The following is a 20,233-nucleotide window of genomic DNA, read 5'->3' as shown; positions in this document are numbered from 1 at the left end:
ATCTTCCTGGTACCAAGACTGGTACTGCTACTAGGAAAGTACCATCTTCCTGGTACCAAGACTGGTACTGCTACTAGGAAAGTACCATCTTCCTGGTGCCAGGACTGGTACTGCTACTAGGAAAGTACCATCTTCCTGGTACCAAGACTGGTACTACTACTAGGAAAGTACCATCTTCCTGGTACCAGGACTGGTGCTGTTACTAGGAAAGTACCATCTTCCTGGTACCAAGACTGGTACTGCTACTAGGAAAGTACCATCTTCCTGGTACCAAGACTGGTACTGCTACTAGGAAAGTACCATCTTCCTGGTGCCAGGACTGGTACTACTACTAGGAAAGTACCATCTGCCTGGTACCAAGACTGGTACTACTACTAGGAAAGTACCATCTTCCTGGTACCAAGACTGGTACTACTACTAGGAAAGTACCATCTTCCTGGTACCAAGACTGGTACTACTACTAGGAAAGTACCATCTTCCTGGTACCAGGACTGGTACTGGTACTAGGAAAGTACCTTTTTTCCTGGTACCAAGACTGGTACTGCTACTAGGAAAGTACCATCTTCCTGGTACCAGGACTGGTACTGCTACTAGGAAAGTACATTTTTCCTGGTACCAAGACTGGTACTGCTACTAGGAAAGTACCATCTTCCTGGTACCAAGACTGGTACTACTACTAGGAAAGTACCATCTTCCTGGTGCCAGGACTGGTACTGCTACTAGGAAAGTACCATCTTCCTGGTACCAAGACTGGTACTGCTACTAGGAAAGTACCATCTTCCTGGTACCAAGACTGGTACTGCTACTAGGAAAGTACCATCTTCCTGGTACCAAGACTGGTACTGCTACTAGGTAAGTACCATCTTCCTGGTACCAAGACTGGTACTGCTACTAGGAAAGTACCATCTTCCTGGTACTAAGACTGGTACTGGTACTAGGAAAGTACCATCTTCCTGGTACTAAGACTGGTACTGGTACTAGGAAAGTACCATCTTCCTGGTACCAAGACTGGTACTGGTACTAGGAAAGTACCATCTTCCTGGTACCAAGACTGGTACTGCTACTAGGAAAGTACCATCCTCCTGGTACCAAGACTGGTACTGCTATTAGGAAAGTACCATCTTCCTGGTACTAAGACTGGTACTGGTACTAGGAAAGTACCATCTTCCTGGTACCAAGACTGGTACTGCTACCAGGAAAGTACCATCTTCCTGGTACCAAGACTGGTACTGCTACCAGGAAAGTACCATCTTCCTGGTACTAAGACTGGTACTGGTACTAGGAAAGTACCATCTTCCTGGTACTAAGACTGGTACTGGTACTCGTACTAGGAAAGTACCATCTTCCTGGTACTAAGACTGGTACTGGTACTGGTACTAGGAAAGTACCATCTTCCTGGTACTAAGACTGGTACTGGTACTAGGAAAGTACCATCTTCCTGGTACTAAGACTGGTACTGGTACTGGTACTAGGAAAGTACCATCTTCCTGGTATTAAGACTGGTACTGGTACTGCTACTAGTAAAGTACCATCTTCCTGGTACCAGGAGTGGTACTGGTACTGCTACTAGGAAAGTACCATCCTCCTGGTACCAAGACTGGTACTGCTACTAGGAAAGTACCATCTTCCTGGTACCAAGACTGGTACTGGTACTAGGAAAGTACCATCTTCCTGGTACCAAGACTGGTACTGGTACTGGTACTAGGAAAGTACCATCTTCCTGGTACCAAGACTGGTACTGCTACTAGGAAAGTACCATCTTCCTGGTACTAAGACTGGTACTGGTACTAGGAAAGTACCATCTTCCTGGTACTAAGACTGGTACTGGTACTAGGAAAGTACCATCTTCCTGGTACTAAGACTGGTACTGGTACTCGTACTAGGAAAGTACCATCTTCCTGGTACTAAGACTGGTACTGGTACTGGTACTAGGAAAGTACCATCTTCCTGGTACTAAGACTGGTACTGGTACTAGGAAAGTACCATCTTCCTGGTACTAAGACTGGTACTGGTACTGGTACTAGGAAAGTACCATCTTCCTGGTATTAAGACTGGTACTGGTACTGCTACTAGTAAAGTACCATCTTCCTGGTACCAGGAGTGGTACTGGTACTGCTACTAGGAAAGTACCATCTTCCTGGTACTAAGACTGGTACTGGTACTAGGAAAGTACCATCTTCCTGGTACTAAGACTGGTACTGGTACTAGGAAAGTACCATCTTCCTGGTACCAAGACTGGTACTGGTACTAGGAAAGTACCATCTTCCTGGTACCAAGACTGGTACTGGTACTAGGAAAGTACCATCTTCCTGGTACTAAGACTGGTACTGGTACTAGGAAAGTACCATCTTCCTGGTACCAAGACTGGTACTGGTACTAGGAAAGTACCATCTTCCTGGTACCAAGACTGGTACTGGTACTGGTACTAGGAAAGCACCATCCCCATGACTGATATTAAGATGTAGAACACACAACCCTTTACTTTCCAACTTCACAACACAATAATAAAGGGCTTTACATGAAAAAAGTTTCTGCCTATTAAAATAACGCCTTCACACAACAAAAACACACACCACAGAATAATCACCTTCACACACACACACACACACACACACACACACACACACACACACACACACACACACACACACACACACACACACACACACACACACACACACACACACACACACACACACACACACACACACACACACACACTTCCTCTCAGCTTCATCTATTTTAAAAGGTAGCTAAAACGCTTTTTTAAAAACGTCCTTTTACTTTGGTTTTATTTCTTTTAGGTTGTGCGTTGCTTGTTTTGGGTTTCACTGTGAACAACTTCATGATTTTTATCCTGAAAGGTGATAAATCAGTAAACATGTGACTACTTTACTCTGCTGTTTGCGCCTGATGGTTTTACTGGACTATATTTTCCATCATCGGGCTGACGGACAGAAAGTTTTTACTGTAAACGTGGAAAAGTCATCAATCTCCGAACACGCTTCCAGGTCTCTCCGGGCCACAGCAGGTCCATCGGATCCTGAGCTGAGTTGGTAAAACTGGCAGGACGGAGAAGAAACCAGACTTTTCACACACGACGTATCTGAGGAGGAAGAGGGGGCGTGTCGGGGGACAACGTGGCGAAGGAAACCCCAACCAGCCCTACCTGTGGTGATCTTGGCCTACCGTACGTTCCATTCAGAATGAGACGGACGAGTTAAGAAAAGCAGCAGCTGGTTAGAAAAACAGAAACTGTTTCTAATGATCCTAATCAGAATCCTGGAATTCTCCAGCCAGTCTTCTGTTTGGCTTTTATTCCAGTAAACCAAGTCTCGCTGTTTACGTACGAGGCATAAGGACGGCATTATCCGGATCTGTGATGACTGGGTCACATGACCTCCTGGTGGTACCGTTACAGTTGGAGCTGCAGTCAGCTTCACTGGGAGGTTCAGGTACGAAACCCTCCTTTATACTCGGAGCGTCACATCAGAGGATTCCTTTTCACCTCTAGAGGCAGCGTGAGTGCTAACGACGGGTCAGGGTGGGGTGGGGCGGGGGGGGTGGGGTGCACGTCAGCACAGAACTGTGGGCTGAAACTAAGAATGAAGATAAACAGACCGGAAATAAAAAACAACACAGAAAACAGCCATTTTTCTTCCCAACTCACCATCTGAGACACACACACACACACACACACACACACACACAGCCATCCAACACACACACACACACACACACACACACACACCTGTAGGATGGTGCTTAAAATGTCGACATAGTTCCTCTCCGTCTGGTAGAGCTCCTTGGAGACCTGCCAGCGGGCCGACGGCTTGGACAGAGCCGGCGTGGAACTCTTGGACGGTCTGGAAGTCTCTGAAGGAAGACGGAGAGATGTGAAGCAGCTGAAGCACAACGTCAGGGAGAAGAAGACCTACCCAACATGTTGACAGGTTGCTGACACTGAAACTGAGCTCAGAACTGGGTTTTTATTCTCCACCAGCTGTTTGCTTCAAACTGATGGACTGAATGTTTGTTAAAACCTGACCTGCACGGGATCCTCGCTGTGGCCCTTCATTAGTTTGTTGACTGGTATTTTTACCCAGGCGGGACCTTCTCCTCCTCTCTTCCCTGTCTGACCTACTTCTCCTCTCTCCGGTTTTCCTTCTTCTCACTCTATTTCTGCTCACAGAACTGTCTGCTACTACCGTGTCTGGGAAGGACAGTTGTGCACAGTTCTCTCATGAAACAGAAACAACCAGCCGTTAACACAAGCGCAGAGGGACATTTTCAGCTTTCCATGGAAGCGGCTGAAGAGCTTCAGGAGGGAACAGGAGTTCTCTGACTCTAACCTGTCAAGGCCTTGCACGTCTCCGGGGTGTTGGAGATGTCCAGCAGAGAGCCGATGGACAGGGAGTGCTCTGCTGACGGCCTTTTGCGTGGCGGGGGAAAGGGGGAGATCTCCGTCTCCTTGGTGAGCTGAGCCAGCGTGTCTCTGAGACGCCGACGCTTGCGGTTACTGTTGGGGGTGGTGAGGGAGAGGAGGGACACCGCCTTCTTCATGGCTGGGCTGTCGTTCTGCAGCACAAAAATCACAAAAACAAACCGCCAATATAATCCTCGTTTCTGCCAGGTGTGACACAGCTAAAACGTGTGAAAACCAGCATCGTTCAGGGATTAGCATATTTTTACACAAGGCTGCTGTCGTGGAAATTCTATGTTCTGACTTATAGTTCCATATATTTCATAGTCCGAGCGTATGTTCATTTCTGATTGTGGCATTGTGGGCTTTCTGAAAAGGTCATAATGAACTTAGGACCTCAAGTTTAGTTCCACAGTGTCTGCTTATTCCCCTTTACAGACATAGCAATGCGTAGATCTGACATGTCTGCATTCAGACATCTGGGATCTGATTAGTAGGAACACTCTCTTCCTTAAAGAGGGTTAAAGGTAACAACAGACGTTTCTTGTTTAGAGTAACATAGATGAAAGGCAGACAAGTTTTACCCTTAAGAGAGGGTAAAAGGATGGTTCAGCCCGAGACTCTGTTAGAGCGTTCCAGACTTCTGCCCCGTCAGATCTCTGGACCGTCTGTCCAAATTGCAATTTGTATTATTCTGTACTTTATTAATTTCTGTTGAATAAACTTTTTTACTTCAGAACCAGACTCCTCGTCATTGACAGACTTCTTCCCACAACAGCTGCGATGTGTTTTTACTGTATCTGACAAGTCGTTGGTTTGCTATAAAGTCAGTTCATCGGTTCAGGAGGTGGACATCTACGACTAATTCTGGCTTATTTACCAATGTAACTCTAGAATTACCGGGATTTATAGTTTCTCCTGCAGCAACCCTCCCCCTAACACATCTAATCATTTCTCACTTGTTAGTCTAAACACACACTCAGGCAGGTTTGTTTCTACCCAAAGAGCAGACATTACTCAGCACTTATAGATATGAGCTCAGATCTGCGGAGATGAGAGTACGAGCGTCCTGAGAGAAGGAAACGGAGATGAGAGTACGAGCGTCCGGAGAGAAGGAAACGGAGATGAGAGTGCGAGCGTCCGGAGAGAAGGAAACGGAGATGAGAGTGCGAGCGTCCGGAGAGAAGGAAACGGAGATGAGAGTGCGAGCGTCCGGAGAGAAGGAAACGGAGATGAGAGTACGAGCGTCCGGAGAGAAGGAAACGGAGATGAGAGTACGAGCGTCCGGAGAGAAGGAAACGGAGATGAGAGTACGGCGTCCGGAGAGAAGGAAACGGAGATGAGAGTACGGCGTCCGGAGAGAAGGAAACGGAGATGAGAGTACGAGCGTCCGGAGAGAAGGAAACGGAGATGAGAGTACGAGCGTCCGGAGAGAAGGAAACGGAGATGAGAGTACGAGCGCCCTGAGAGAAGGAAACGGAGATGAGAGTACGAGCGTCCGGAGAGAAGGAAACGGAGATGAGAGTACGAGCGTCCGGAGAGAAGGAAACGGAGATGAGAGTACGAGCGCCCGGAGAGAAGGAAACGGAGATGAGAGTACGAGCGTCCGGAGAGAAGGAAACGGAGATGAGAGTACGAGCGTCCGGAGAGAAGGAAACGGAGATGAGAGTACGAGCGTCCGGAGAGAAGGAAACGGAGATGAGAGTACGAGCGTCCGGAGAGAAGGAAACGGAGATGAGAGTACGAGCGTCCGGAGAGAAGGAAACGGAGATGAGAGTACGAGCGCTCTGAGAGAAGGAAACGGAGATGAGAGTACGAGCGCTCTGAGAGAAGGAAACGGAGATGAGAGTACGAGCGTCCGGAGAGAAGGAAACGGAGATGAGAGTACGAGCGCTCTGAGAGAAGGAAACGGAGATGAGAGTACGAGCGTCCGGAGAGAAGGAAACGGAGATGAGAGTACGAGCGTCCGGAGAGAAGGAAACGGAGATGAGAGTACGAGCGTCCGGAGAGAAGGAAACGGAGATGAGAGTACGAGCGCTCTGAGAGAAGGAAACGGAGATGAGAGTACGAGCGTCCGGAGAGAAGGAAACGGAGATGAGAGTACGAGCGTCCGGAGAGAAGGAAACGGAGATGAGAGTACGAGCGTCCGGAGAGAAGGAAACGGAGATGAGAGTACGAGCGTCCGGAGAGAAGGAAACGGAGATGAGAGTACGAGCGCTGAGAGAAGGAAACGGAGATGAGAGTACGAGCGTCCGGAGAGAAGGAAACGGTCTTGTCCTGCTGCAGCTTTACCTCACATGCTGCAGGTGTTGGACTGTTATTTATTTCACCATCTTACTTTATGAGACGGTTTATTACTCACAAGTTTTTACGTTCCTTAAACTGTTAACTGTGATTTATTTTAAGAATTAAACAACGAGGAGCTGTGCTTTACGGGGTTTTGATGGTTAATGTCTCTAGAAACACCACGCTGTGCATCTGCTCACACCACGGTCCCACCCAGTAAACAACTTAAATGTTTAGTTATTTTGACTAAACTTGCTAAATGAGCTGAAGGAAAGGCCTCGATGTAGTTTTTATGCTGAAACAAAAGACGGTTTCTCTCACTCACCTGTCTAAAGCCAGCTGACCAATGCGTTGCTATGGTGACGCCCATAACGGAGTGATATAACAGTGATTTAACTAAACTATATGTTTGTATAAACAAAACCAATTCAGCCAGCTGGTGTTGGAATTCTCACTGATCACTGTGTCAATAATATTCATTTAGAATATAATTTATTATAAATACATTTTCAATTTATTCGAAGAAAGAAAGAAGGAAAAAACAAGAAAGAAAGAAATTTGACCCCGATATGGGAGGACATTGATCCGACAGACGGCGCTGATCTGACTGATGTGTGAAACTCTACCCTGCTGTAACAACTGGACTCGGTTCAGGACTTATTGATCCAGAAGAGATGATGTCACATGCAGACATTTCAGTAAAAATCTAGCAGTAAAACGTCCAGATCGTGGAAAACCAGCTAAAAGAAGCAGCTCCACAGTCTTCACTTTGACATGATCACAGACAGCTTCCATGGGCTGTACTCACCTTTTCATACAGGTACATGGATTCTCCAGCCCGAGCATCCATCTGGATGCTTCCCCAGAACCACTGGCACAAGACAGAAACAGAGATCTTTACTCAACCTGGTACAAGGTGGAGGCTACAGTGTGCCATGCAGCTGCAGGAGGTCTCCATGTGGCTGCTGACATCAGTAACGTGGTGGTAGCAGAGCACCAGCAGGGCTTTACCTCCTGTTTCACCACAAACAGTTTCTGGGATGGCGACGTCGGCAGGTCCTTCACAGAGTTTTCCTCCACCACCATGTGTGTGCATCTCTCGTCTCCAACCTCAAAGTACTTCCCCCCTTCACAAACGGAAAAACAGATCAGTGCAAGACTGGGTGGATCGAAAGACCTCCTCGACCCCACATGTGATGTTGCAGACCTCATGCAGTCCCAGCTCAGTGGCTGTAACCAGGAACAGCATGTCTACCTGCGTGTCAGGACACAAACCATGTTTCAGAGTCCTCTCCTCCATGTTGGCCTTCTCTTCTTCTGAAAAACCCAAAAAACTCAGAATGCAGTCTTGGAAAGGAGGAACTTTGAACTTGGTTCGAAACTCTTCGTCGCTCGCATGAAAATCCCTAAAAGAGAACAAGAAAAAACAAGGTTAGTGTCAAACATCCAAGCCGACTGTCAGCAGTTTAAAGTGAGACGTCTAGGCGGGTCACCGTAACACATTCTGCCATGCGATTATTGTGATAGATGATAATATTGCTCTGAGCGATTATTGTTGTCATTTTGAGACCATTTTCATCTAAAATAACAATAAAGCCATAACAATGCAAGTACACACTTTCATAGATCAACATACTTTGATTTCTAAATAACATTTAGCTGGATGTGCAGACTAGTTAATGCCGATCCAGTCCCCAGTCTGTTAAAACACATCAGATTTTCTCCTCTGGTTTTAGCAACGTGTTTATCTGGAACATCTGGTCTCTGACCACCGTGTAACACAGTTACATCGTCTACGGTCAGCTCATATAAGGAGACATGTGTGGACTGGACCAGAGCTGGAATGGTAGAATGTCGTTTTTCATGTCATTGTAAAGCTGTGGAATAGCCCTTTATTAACATGTATGTTCATCCAGGCAGATTATTTATGTATTTTTATTCCCAGCTGAGATAAAACTGCAGATCACGATTGTGTTTTAAGTTCAGATGGAAGCTGCTTGTGTTGTCGTGTTTAGTTAAGATCATCCGAAAACAAATGCAGCACTCGCTCGGAGTGAGAAAGATTTTGCATCCGCACTTTTTCTTATTGTGTGATTAACTGACTTATTGTGACAGGCCTAGATCCAGTAAACATAAATATCTACATCTGAAGGGGGGTCAGAGGCCACGGAGGAAAGAAGAGAGCTCAAACTAAAGAGGAGGGGTCTGATGTGGAGCAGAAGGTTATTCCACATTCGTCACTACAGACAAGTTCCTCATCACTTTCCTGTTTATCCTGAGGATCCCGAGCAACAGCTGATCAGCTGACCTGAGAGGGGGGAGGAGGAGGGAGGGGGGGGTTGCTGAAACTCTGAGGGGTCGGGTCAAGCAAGACTTAAAAGCAAATAAAATAACTTTAAAATTAACCCTAAAATAAGTCAGTAAAAATTGGTTAAAATGGTTAAAACGCTTCATTATTGGTGCCCATCCAGTCCAGACCAGTTAGCCACCAATGACGTAACGACCACATCATCAACTTAGAAACTACGATCAAAAATATAATAAAGACCGATAACATCAGCATCTACGGATAACTGACCATGGTAACGTGGTAATAACGTAGTAACAACCGATGATCTACTAAAGACCACAAACATTAACAACCAATATTGTAATAACATGTACAGAACAATCAATAACATGATAATTACCAGTAATTCTAACGTTTATTCTCATACAACTAAAGGAAGACAATCTTTCACAGACAATATGCAACATGGCAACATTTTCTCCCTCCAATAAATGAGCAAATGGAAGTTATTTAGTCAGAAATGAAGATTTCTAAAAGGTTTTCGAACCTCAAAACAACATTTTACAAAGATTTTCCACTTACAGGTCGTCTCTTCTCTCCCAGGCTTTCTGAATCCACAACGGAGTGAGGATGGGAGTCCCCATGCACACTGCCAGCTGAGACAAAAAACAGTTATTCATAAGTGTGTGAGACAGAGGATTAAATAGAGACATTTATTATTTATAAAGAACCATTCATTTACTATTCACACAAATAAAACACGGCAGACAGAAATATTTTCTACTTCAGAAACAGAGACAGTTTGCGGTTTGCATCAAGCTGCGGGAGCGCCGACCTCCACCCAGTTTAACCCACCAGTTACCCATCCCATGCCAAGAGCACGCTTCTGTACACGTCAGGCCAGGAACCAGGAACGATGCCAAATCTTAGCACCATTAACCTTGGAAATCCGGACACGCCAGAAGCAAAAGGCTATTTGACACAAACACCTGATCCGAGTCGCACAAGGCTGGATTATAACATCTACCATGACGTCATCTGAGATGCTGTAACGGGAAAATTACTGCGTTGTAGACTCTTAGTTAGAGAATAACTGGAGCTGTTAGTTACAGTATTTAACTTTGGGCCTGAGATGTTTTCCATTTTGTTTTAAAATCAAACATTTTCCAGATATTAATAGAGCTCGAGTTTATGACAGTAATCTCTTTTTCTATTAATTGATTTAATAATCACTTAAAATCCATTTAAATGAAAAAAATATTGTTATGCAATTAAAACGCGATAAATCGAGATTATTTAATTACAAAGTCTGTAAATAATTAGATTTTTTTTTTTTTTTTTTTTTTAAATCAAGTCCCACCCTTATTTCTAACCGTAAAATGGATCAAGATGTGTGGATATTGATTAGCTGGTGGCAATCACAGCAACAAGCCGTGTAATCAGATCAGAGCCAATCAGAGGAGAGGATTCTTCCTTCAACGTCGTTAAACCGGATCGTTTTCAGCGTCTTCCTTTCAGGAACACAGAACACACACTGACATTTGGGGAGATAAACATACAAACTACGTGTAGGACAAAGATTCATTAAAAAATCCAAGAGAAGAAAACCAAAGCAGCCAAATGAGAAGAGGTGTGTGAAGGTGTGTGAAAGAGACGCCACACACCTTGTATTTCTCTCCATGAGTGGAGTAAGCCACGAGGTGAGTGACCTTTGTGCTGAAGTCTTTCCGGATTATTCCCCCCATGTGATGGACCAGATTCACCAGGTTCTTCTGCATGAACAACAGATTGGTTTAGTTTGCAGATACTCTGCAGAGATGGTGATGAGCTGGGTGAAGAGTGTTTCTACCATTTCCTCCTTGTTTCTGAAGCCAGTGAAGCACAGCGACAGGTTCAGCATGCTCGTGCAGTAAAGAGGACGGCATGAAAACAGCAAAGGCTGCGAAGAGAGGAAGAACAAAGTGTGATAAAAAACTTCTAATAAATTTACTATTTAATCATGTCTTTCTTACAACTAGATGTTTAGTATACTTCACAAAGCTTAGAGCATGACGAGGCAATAGATGAATGACTATACGGGGTTAAAAACGGATTTTTTTGGAACTTTTAGGAACCAGATGCTGCATAAATAAACATGAATGAAACTTCACTTCTTTCTTTGCAGCACAGTGCAGCATGATGGGAGGCCCGACGATGCGGTTATCGTGCTTGTAGAGGTAGTTGTACTCCGCAGAGTCAAACTCCATCAGGACAAACACCGTCTCGAAGTTGGCGTTCTCTTCATCTGCAAACTTCTCCGCATGATCCGTCTTTATAAACGGAGTCTTGATGTCCTGAAAGGAGCAAAATGTTACATGGAACCGAACGTCTGCGTGAAACAGGGTGGAAAGCAGATCAATGTGGACAAAATGCCGTGTTCATTTCAGCTCAAAAGGATCTCATCATGAACAAGATGAAAAAGGCAGAAGCAGAGATGGTTTTTTCTGTAATTTAACGTTATTAATTCGGTTAGTCTGGGAGAGATTATTATACCTAAATAACGAATATTTCCTGACTGTATAGTGGTGTTAGAGATGTTCTTAAAGTCACAGTCAATGGACATTGCTGTAGTCTTTAACCAGTTAATAGAATAGTCTGATATTGAAGAGAATTTATTAATGAGTGTGATTGTCTGAGAAAGAGATGTTTGTGAGTTGTGAAGGAAAAATAAAACGTCATCTGCATAAAGACTAATTTTATGTTCAATATTTTTAGCTTGAATTCTTTTGATTTCTGGGTTTTGTCTTATGGCAGCTGCCAGGGGTTCGATAAAAATGGCAAAGAGTGATGGAGAAAGTGGGCAGCCCTGTCTGGTGCCTCTCTGTAAGCAGAAGCTTGGAGAAGTTTGGTCATTAGTCTTCACACATGCAGTCGGGTTGTTATATAATATTTTTATCCAGTCAATAAATGATGAAACACAAATTCATTTAAAGTTGCAAATAAAAATGTCCAGTTTACACGGTCAAATGCTTTTTCTGCATCTAAAGAAATAACTTTGGATTTAGGATTGTGTAGAGTTGAATAATCTATGGCCGAGCTGTCCAGGGTGTACCCTGCCTTTCACCCAGAGACAGCTGGGATAGACTCCAGCTTCCCCGCGACGCTGAATCCGATTAAGCGGTTCAGAAAATGAATTAATGAATGAATAATCTATTATGTTAATTAATCAGCGCATGTAAGTATAGAAATGTCTACCTTTCATAAAGCCTGTCTGATCAGGGTGGATAACGGAAGGGGTTATTTTTTCTATCCTTCTGACTGGAGCTTTGCTGATTATTGTGAGATCTATGTTTATTACTGAAATTGGACGGTAACTGGATGGAAGTGCAGGGTCCTTTCCTGGTTTTAATGGGACTGAAATATTAGCCAAGTTCATATTGGAGGGTCAGCTACACAACTCTGTGGTACTGCTGCCGTTTTCTTGTATTGATCCGTTTTCTGCGAGTGATGATAGCTAAGCTCTTCCATAACGGGCCAAACTACACCCAAAGCCCACAAACTAAGCTGTCTGTCCGCCCCTGCCCTCTGTGCAGAGTGTAGATGGGCCTTTAGCGGGCCGGCATGTCTCATAAGCAAAGCCCACCAGCTCATCCTGCAGTGTTGTCTACTGGTTTCTGTCTTCCTCGTTTTCTTTTTTACATATTTACACAACTGTGAAAACGTCCGAATGAAGCGCCAGCCAGGTACTTCATATTCAAGTCTACAGAAGTGACACTAAAACTGCTTGAAATTCTATTTTAATAAACATTATGAAGAAAAAAAGAGGTTATTTTACATATTTTTATCATTTAAGTCACTCAGGTTATTAACCAACAGATCTGTATTTAAGGCAGACCATCAGCTGAGCTGCTGTTAGCGACAGATAGCAGTAGACAGAGGGAAATGTGTTGATCAGTCATTATTACTCATGATTATTAAAATCACCTCAGAAACAGACTTAAGACAAGCTGACGAAGGCAGAAGCAGAGACAGGCGCCGACTGGACGAGTTGGACCGTGACAGAGATCATAAGTAGCATCAGAAAGCTAAACGTCACGTAGATGTTAATAACTTAGACGTGGTCACCAGGAGTGTGTTTTTGTTGTGGTGGTCTGAGCTCATCCAAGCTGGGCCTGTCCCTCTGCTTCATGTTGCCAAAACAAAACAGCACAAATCCAGATTTACAGACAAATAACATAAACTTGTTTTACAAACCAGAATATTTTTAAACAGATGCTCGAACATCAACGCTTCTGAAAGAAAACTTCCCAGTAAATGTAGAAGTTTAGTCTTTTATGTTTCTGCGTTAACATGCACGTTATAAACGTCAGATCTGCGTTGATGTTCGCCCAGATCTCATCTACGACGACCCACATATACACTCCTCTCCAGTGGGTTAGTCATGCAGTGATTACATTAGCACCCAGTGGGAATTAAGACGTAGGACACCCTTTCCCCAGATCCCCAGCAAGGTGTCAGACAGGCACACAGAGGCAGGCGCTGCACCGTACTGTACCATGTTGACTATAGATTTTATCATCATTTTCTCCTCGGCACCCACTTCGCCTCCTCTTATCTTTACCACAGGCACCTCCATCACTCGGATGGCCTGGAAAAACCAACCAATAAGAAGCGGATGTCAAACACTGGCATCATAAGGACAAGAAGAAGAAACTGAACAAAAACAGCAGAAAGTTGAGAAAAAATGCAAATGAGGGACAAAAGGAAGGAGAGCAGAGTTAATGGAGGCAGAAAGGAGCATGTGAACGAGATGGGGTGGGGGTCCGTGTCCTTGTAAAGGTGGTGACTTCAAACACAGTTTAGAGGCGGTCGACTGGGGAGAAGAAGAAGAAAACATGTTTCAAGTCCCCTGGAGGGAGAAGAAGAAGAAAGAGAGAAGAAAGAAATGCTCCTTTTTCCTGTGTGCTGACAGAGACGTTGGCGGGCAGTCAGACGGGTCACCTGGGAGTTCCCGACGCCGCCGTAGACAGATGGGACTGGGGGGGGCTCTGCTACAGAAGAAACTAATGATTTAAGCTGAAATCCCTCCAAAGTTAATGCAGATGAGGCGAAGGTCATTCTAGCTGCTCTTCCACAGAAAACATAAAAGCTTCCACACCTCGGTGACCCTTAAAACTTAAAACCACCATTACTGACATCATCTGCAGCGGCTGTGGGTTACTGATGGATTTCTGACCCTTCAGGGGATCTACAGAAGATTTCCAGCATTTCTATCCCATCCAGGAAGTTATGAAATGTTGCCTGGGGTCCAAAGAAGCTGGAGAACTGCCTCTGAGAGCAGGAGACGGTCCGTGCAAAGGAGATGGAGATATGTGTGTGCTAGGCACTAAAAGTGGTCCGACCAAAGGGATACTGACCATTACTGACCAATATTTGTCCTAATGCCTCTTCAGCTCCATGGCAACAGTGAACGATACGTGAGGCCATTACTGCCCACTGCAACAACTTTAGGAAATTACTTTTCATAATGACTGCTTTCTGAAAGACTCCTAACCATTTATGATGCAAAGGAAAAATCCTTTTAGGATCAATAAAGAATGACAGAAGACAAGGAGACATTAGAGAGGCTAATGTCAAACTGAAAATAAGACGGAGAAGATTAAACTCACAGGAAGAACAAGGGTAGATAGCAGGGTAACCAGAGGAACGACGTACCTGCAGGGCTTTGACCAGCGCCTCGTTACGGCCCGCCTCTCCCACCACAACAACCCGTGTCTCTACTTTTGGCAGCACATCTGACAGGAAAAGAGGAAAAAATATTAAGAGGGGGGACACAAACAAACAAACAAAAACATCCCTGTCAAAAGACAGGGAAGCATTTTTCAAAATGTTGTAGAAAAGGTACCAGGAGAGTAACTCACACCTGACACAAGGACACACTCCTTCTACTCTACACAGACATTATATCCTGATGGGAAGAGTTCCATCTTTATCCTCTCTAACTTTATCATCTCCTCCCAGCAGCTGAACGCTGCCGGTGCAGAACCAGCTTCACATCGTTTCTGTTCGCTGAGTGTGAACACAGAGAACGTTGTGTGACCACACGAGGAGAAAAAGAAACCATGTAAAAGTGATGCCGGCCTTTTACCTCGTTTCAGCTACTTCCCTTCGTTAGCAGGGTCACATGATGTTGCTGTGTGGTGTCTCGTAGGTCATGTCTCAGGTTTTTCAGACAGCAGAGGAGAACTAAACACCCTGCTGTCTGGTGTCCCGTGGAGGACAGTATCCCCGATGTGTGGTAAGACCCGTCAATCAACCAATGGATCAGGGAGGATGTAGAGATGCAATAGCCAAGACACGTCAACGTAAGACATCATGCACCTACATTTCAGATCTGTCTGAACCAAGGCAGACGGTACGAACATCTCTGGACTAAATGTGCCAAGTTTTTCCGTTATTTGCTTGTGTGTGTGGTGTGAGGCGACCTCGTAGTTTATCAGGTAAATATAATGCAAGAAAGGAAACACTCTGCTGCAGAAGAAAACTAGTTTACTGACTCAACTTCTAACTTGTATGAACTGTGTGCAGAAAAGCTCCCTTTGCTCTGCAGAGCTTTACAAAGCATTTAAAAAAATAATCAATCAACAAATCAGTCTGATAAGGGAGTCATCCTGTTTCACTAATAAACTGACATCTAGTTCATATCATTTAAATAAAAATGATAAGATATATCTAAATAAAAACAGCTGACTGTGTGCAGTTGACCATATAGAGCAGAAAAACATTTAAAAATATCAGTCTATCCCATTTGCATATCATTATTGATAACTAAGGCTTAAACAACAAGGAGCCGTGCATTACAAGGTTTTAGTGCACGACGGGGAGTCTGGAACGCCACAACACGCAGCAGAGGGTTTATTTATGCAAAGTGTAAATTCATTCATTATTTAAACATCTAAAACTATTTAAAGTGTCTATGATGCACATTTCAGTTTAATTTATTTTAATATGCAATCAGGGAGTAAAGAAATAACCAAGCATTTTTCCACAAACCCCTTCATTCATGTTGTATTGATCCTCTCAGATCAGCCTCTGCTAGAAACAAGCGAACAGAGGAAGCTCCGCAACCTGCCTGTGTCTGATTGGTCAGCTGCTAGGAGTAGTTATACTGAGCAGTGAAGGTGGGCGTGGCTTTCTTCTTGTGAACGTGCACAACCTCGAGAAGATGACCAATCACCAGGTCCCTCCCCGGGACGTCCATAAAAGTGCAAAATAGAAAAAACTTTCTAAAATCCAATCATTTCCGTCGTCATGGAAACTGAACATAGAGTGCTGGAAAACTCAAACATGCGTTTAGGTGATAAAGAACGGTGACAGTCATATGTCTGGTGAGTATTCAACACTAACACTGTAGAAAGGTCAGAAAACTAGACATATCATCATAGAGCTGCTTTAACTTTGTGATTTTCTCTTTGTGAAAGATGTACGTTTATATCTGACATTTTCCACTTAAAAGTATGTTTTCTGGTGTGAAAATAGTCTTTTTACAATCAAAACATGCATCAGTAAAACAGTCTACATGAGAAAAAAATAAATAAGGTTGCATTAAGTTGAGCCTGCCTTTGTCTGCTGGTGCTCTAGTTTATTTTTCTTTAATCTGTCACATGTTCCTGTAGCATAAAAAACACGCAGTATTTTCCTTCTATCAGAATCAAGTTTGAAAATAATTCCCATGACATCCACATCTGCTGCAACACACATATACAACATTTATCTGTATATAAAAGATTGATCTAATTTGTGAAAAAGTACTGGAGAGTGTGAAACTTTGTCAAGGATCAAATGGTGATTTATTGCGTAGTATACAATATTTATTGTGTATACAATAATCAGAATCTTGTAGTGGGAACTTGGCCTAAAGTTTGTCAAAGAAATGACAAACGGCTGAAAAATGTTAAACATGCCACCATAGTTCTGAATACTGCTTCTTCCTAAAGCCTGAAGGGCTGATAAGGAAGACAAGAATGTTGAAAAACTTGCAAAATATAACAGACAACTCTGCACAACTTTTACACAACATCAAATATTTGCATATTTTTAATCCTTCTTCCTTCCTTGGGAAAACTTCTGGAACAATGTCCGTCAGACAAGAGTTAACCACTGCCATGTTTAGGAAAACCAAACATGGAACTGTACATCCAGTCCAGAACCAAACACGCAGCACAGAAGCTGCAAACTGGGTTCGTTTCACAGCCACAGAACTTCGACATCTTACGTCTGATCCTTCAAGCGCAAATTCCCCTGCATGCCCAACTATCCTAGAGGAGTGGTTCCCAGCCTGGGATCCCCCAAAGAGCATAGGGGGTCCCCGAGGGCTTCCCCGTTCAGAGCCCGTGTGATTTAAATGACCGACATGCACACACACAGACGAGTTGAGTTGTATCCGCTTCAGTTTTTTTTAATCATCTGGGTGTTTGGTTCCCATGGAAACAGTGTTTGGGAGTCTCAAAACATCGTTTGATTAATGAGACGTGTCTGAAACGCCACACTGCAGGTGACTTAACCTTATTATAAGAGAAAACGCTGTTGGTAAAGTCTTAACTTTACCAGCTTTAAATCAAATGAAAAGACTCCGCCAGAATGTCTAATTTATGGTAAGAAGCAGCTAAAGGAAGTGTAAAAGCAAGCGCGGCGTTAAAACGGGGCGGGTGCGGAGTCCACAGCTATTTTATCTCATGAAGTCTTCAGGGAAAATAAGTTTTTAACCACTGTTGTAGAGTCAAATGTGGGGCCACCCCTCTGACAGACAGAGCTTGGCCAAAGCATGTAGACAGTAGAAATATCCGGACCAGAAGAGTAAAAGAAAAGTTGCAACAACAAGGTCAAAGTCCAGACCTCAGCGCGCATGAACCACTGAGCCTCGGTTAACTACAAAGTTAAAATCACTAATCTTTATCAGGAGTGTGTTGTTATCTGTTTAAAAGCAGGATTTCTTGTTTGCATAGAGATTATGTTTGGCTTTCCAAAGGAAGAATAAAAAATACAACAGAAAAGGTCTCCTTCAGATCAACGCTGTGCAACTGTTGCACCCAGAAGGCATCCTTCTCACCGCCTGACAGCAATCCAGATGACTGGATCTGGAGATTATGACATACTTGTTCGTGTACTCATTTAGTCATGCACACAATATGCAATCTGTGTGCACAAATGAGGCAGATTTTGCACAGGTTGGATGTTGTTTATTAAAGCTGCAAACTGCGGAAACTGGTTGAGTTTCTGCATCAGAGCCAAATAATTACATCACTTCAAACTTCTCCCAACATGTTTTATCCTCCCTTCAGTGCATCATGATCTTTAGAGCAGAGTGCAAACAGGCGGTCCATGTTCATAAAAACTGGTCACATCATCCAACTCGGTCCAGAAAATAAATGTCTTCTGTTTGAAGACAGAGTTTTCAACAACAGCCAGATGAACAGGCTGTAAGTGTTTCACTGTAACATCGCCTGTATGACACATCTCATGGTGCATTTTCCACCACTTTGCCATCCCTATGAGACATTGCATAGTTCATCATTCTTTTATCCCATTACCCTGCAGGCAGCTGTGCAGGGTGTACCCTGCCTTTCGCCCAGTGACTACTGGGAAAGGCTCCAGCTTCCCACGATCCTGAGTTGGACTAAACTGTTAAGAAAATTACTGACTAGCTGAGTGACCCTGCAAGCCTGAAAATGTTTGTTTCTTCTGGGACAAATAAAGTGTTTATTTATTTAAAATGGATTTTGAAACTAAATTAATGGAGCTTTTATTGTGTGTTTGGGTTGTTTTATTTGTTGTTGTTAAGGAGTTTTCCTCTCTGGGGAGACTAACCCTTTATCTCCTGTGCATCATTAATACGTCTGCTCTTTGGAAAACAGTTTATTCTCTGTGACATGCCGTCATATGTCCGGCTGTAGACATCATATACAGCAGATGTTCACTCCACTCAGTGAGAGGAGTTACAGGAGAGTTAATGAAGTGGATAAACACAACTTGTCTATATTTTATTAGTAGCTGTAAACTAAAAAGAAGGATGACTGGTGGGGTTTGGTCTTTCACATGTTAAATATTCAGGAGGCCCCAACATGGTCTTTTCTGCCTCTTCAGGTATTCAGACAAAACGGAAGATAAATGAGAGGACGGAAGGAAACGTTGTGACCCTTGCTGACTCACCTCCCCCATCTTCACATGTCATGCCCAGAAATGTGTGGTCCTTGGTGGTTTCAACAATCCTGGAGTCACAGACTGAAGAATCCACCAACAGGCTGCGAGCAGTCCCTAAAGTCACAATGCTGCTGTCAGCCATGCCAGGAGCCCAGGAGGCACCAAGCTCTCCACACTGGTGGTTAGGACAAACAAAACACAGGGAGAAGGGTTAGCACAACATATAAGGTAATGGTAAAAAAAAAAAAAATAAATAAAACTAGGTTGAGGAGAGTAAACTTCTTGTTTAATTGTGAAAATAAACACAAAGCAGCTTTTACCAATCTTACTATGGTCTCTGCAGGTGATCTGTACAGGATGAGATTATTGTGGCTAAAAAAGAAAGCAACAGATTCCTGAAACTGGTGTTTCTTCTTTAATGTTTATTTGTCATGACATGCTCCCACTAAACATGACAACATGCCTGAAACAGCTGTGGCAACTCAGAGACATCCCAGTTAAACCAGTTAGCTGGTTTAGCTACCGCGTTCGCCCAGCTAACCTTGTGATTATTATCTTTAACGTTCAATAACAAGATCAAAACTTTAGAAAGTAACACACCAAACTTACCGACTGCTTTGACTTTTGGGTTCTTTTAATAAAAAATATAGGAGAAAATGAGCAAATGGAGTTCCACTGGTCGCTAACCAGTTACCTTCTCCAGGCTAACGAGCCAATTTAGATTCCTGAAAACTCCTCTTCAAGCCACAAACTTCCAAAGAAACAGGAACATCTCTCCGGTAATAGCTAATAATCGGACAATTCCATGATCCAAACCCGTGAGAACAGCTCAAACTCTTGTCTTCTTTAGTTTGTTGACAGCTTTCTACGCCAGATGCGGGGAAAACAGGGTGTCAGGCTGCAGGCTGAGCTTAATTCAAAAAGCTAGGTGAACAGCGAGGCTGCGCTGTGATTGGCTAAGAGCAACGGGACGCACATAGCGTCAGTCCAGCGAGATCTCTGATTGGTCCGTTCATTCAAATCAAGATGCGCATTGTACACATGCGCAATTCTTA

At 43.8% G+C, this 20,233-nt stretch overlaps 1 protein-coding gene across 1 annotated transcript in view; it reads right to left on the bottom strand.

Moving 5' to 3' along the window:
- Positions 1–19,320, bottom strand: part of ect2 (epithelial cell transforming 2) — a gene marked incomplete at its 5' end in the record, with an annotated part of 40,588 nt that extends 21,268 nt beyond the window's left edge. Inside the window, 12 exons of the mRNA XM_079244508.1 lie at positions 3,752–3,876; positions 4,353–4,578; positions 7,518–7,580; positions 7,721–7,836; positions 7,985–8,115; positions 9,582–9,655; positions 10,664–10,771; positions 10,849–10,938; positions 11,150–11,332; positions 13,534–13,626; positions 14,694–14,773; positions 19,188–19,320. Of these exons, the coding sequence (XP_079100634.1) occupies positions 3,752–3,876; positions 4,353–4,578; positions 7,518–7,580; positions 7,721–7,836; positions 7,985–8,115; positions 9,582–9,655; positions 10,664–10,771; positions 10,849–10,938; positions 11,150–11,332; positions 13,534–13,626; positions 14,694–14,773; positions 19,188–19,320 (1,422 nt within the window). The remainder of the gene's footprint in view (positions 1–3,751; positions 3,877–4,352; positions 4,579–7,517; positions 7,581–7,720; positions 7,837–7,984; positions 8,116–9,581; positions 9,656–10,663; positions 10,772–10,848; positions 10,939–11,149; positions 11,333–13,533; positions 13,627–14,693; positions 14,774–19,187) is intronic.
- Between the last annotated feature and the right edge of the window lie 913 nt (positions 19,321–20,233).

Source organism: Telmatherina bonti (genome assembly GCF_933228915.1).
Source record: "Telmatherina bonti genome assembly, chromosome: 8".
Lineage (NCBI taxonomy): Eukaryota > Metazoa > Chordata > Actinopteri > Atheriniformes > Telmatherinidae > Telmatherina > Telmatherina bonti.
This window is presented reverse-complemented; position numbering and strand designations above follow the sequence as displayed.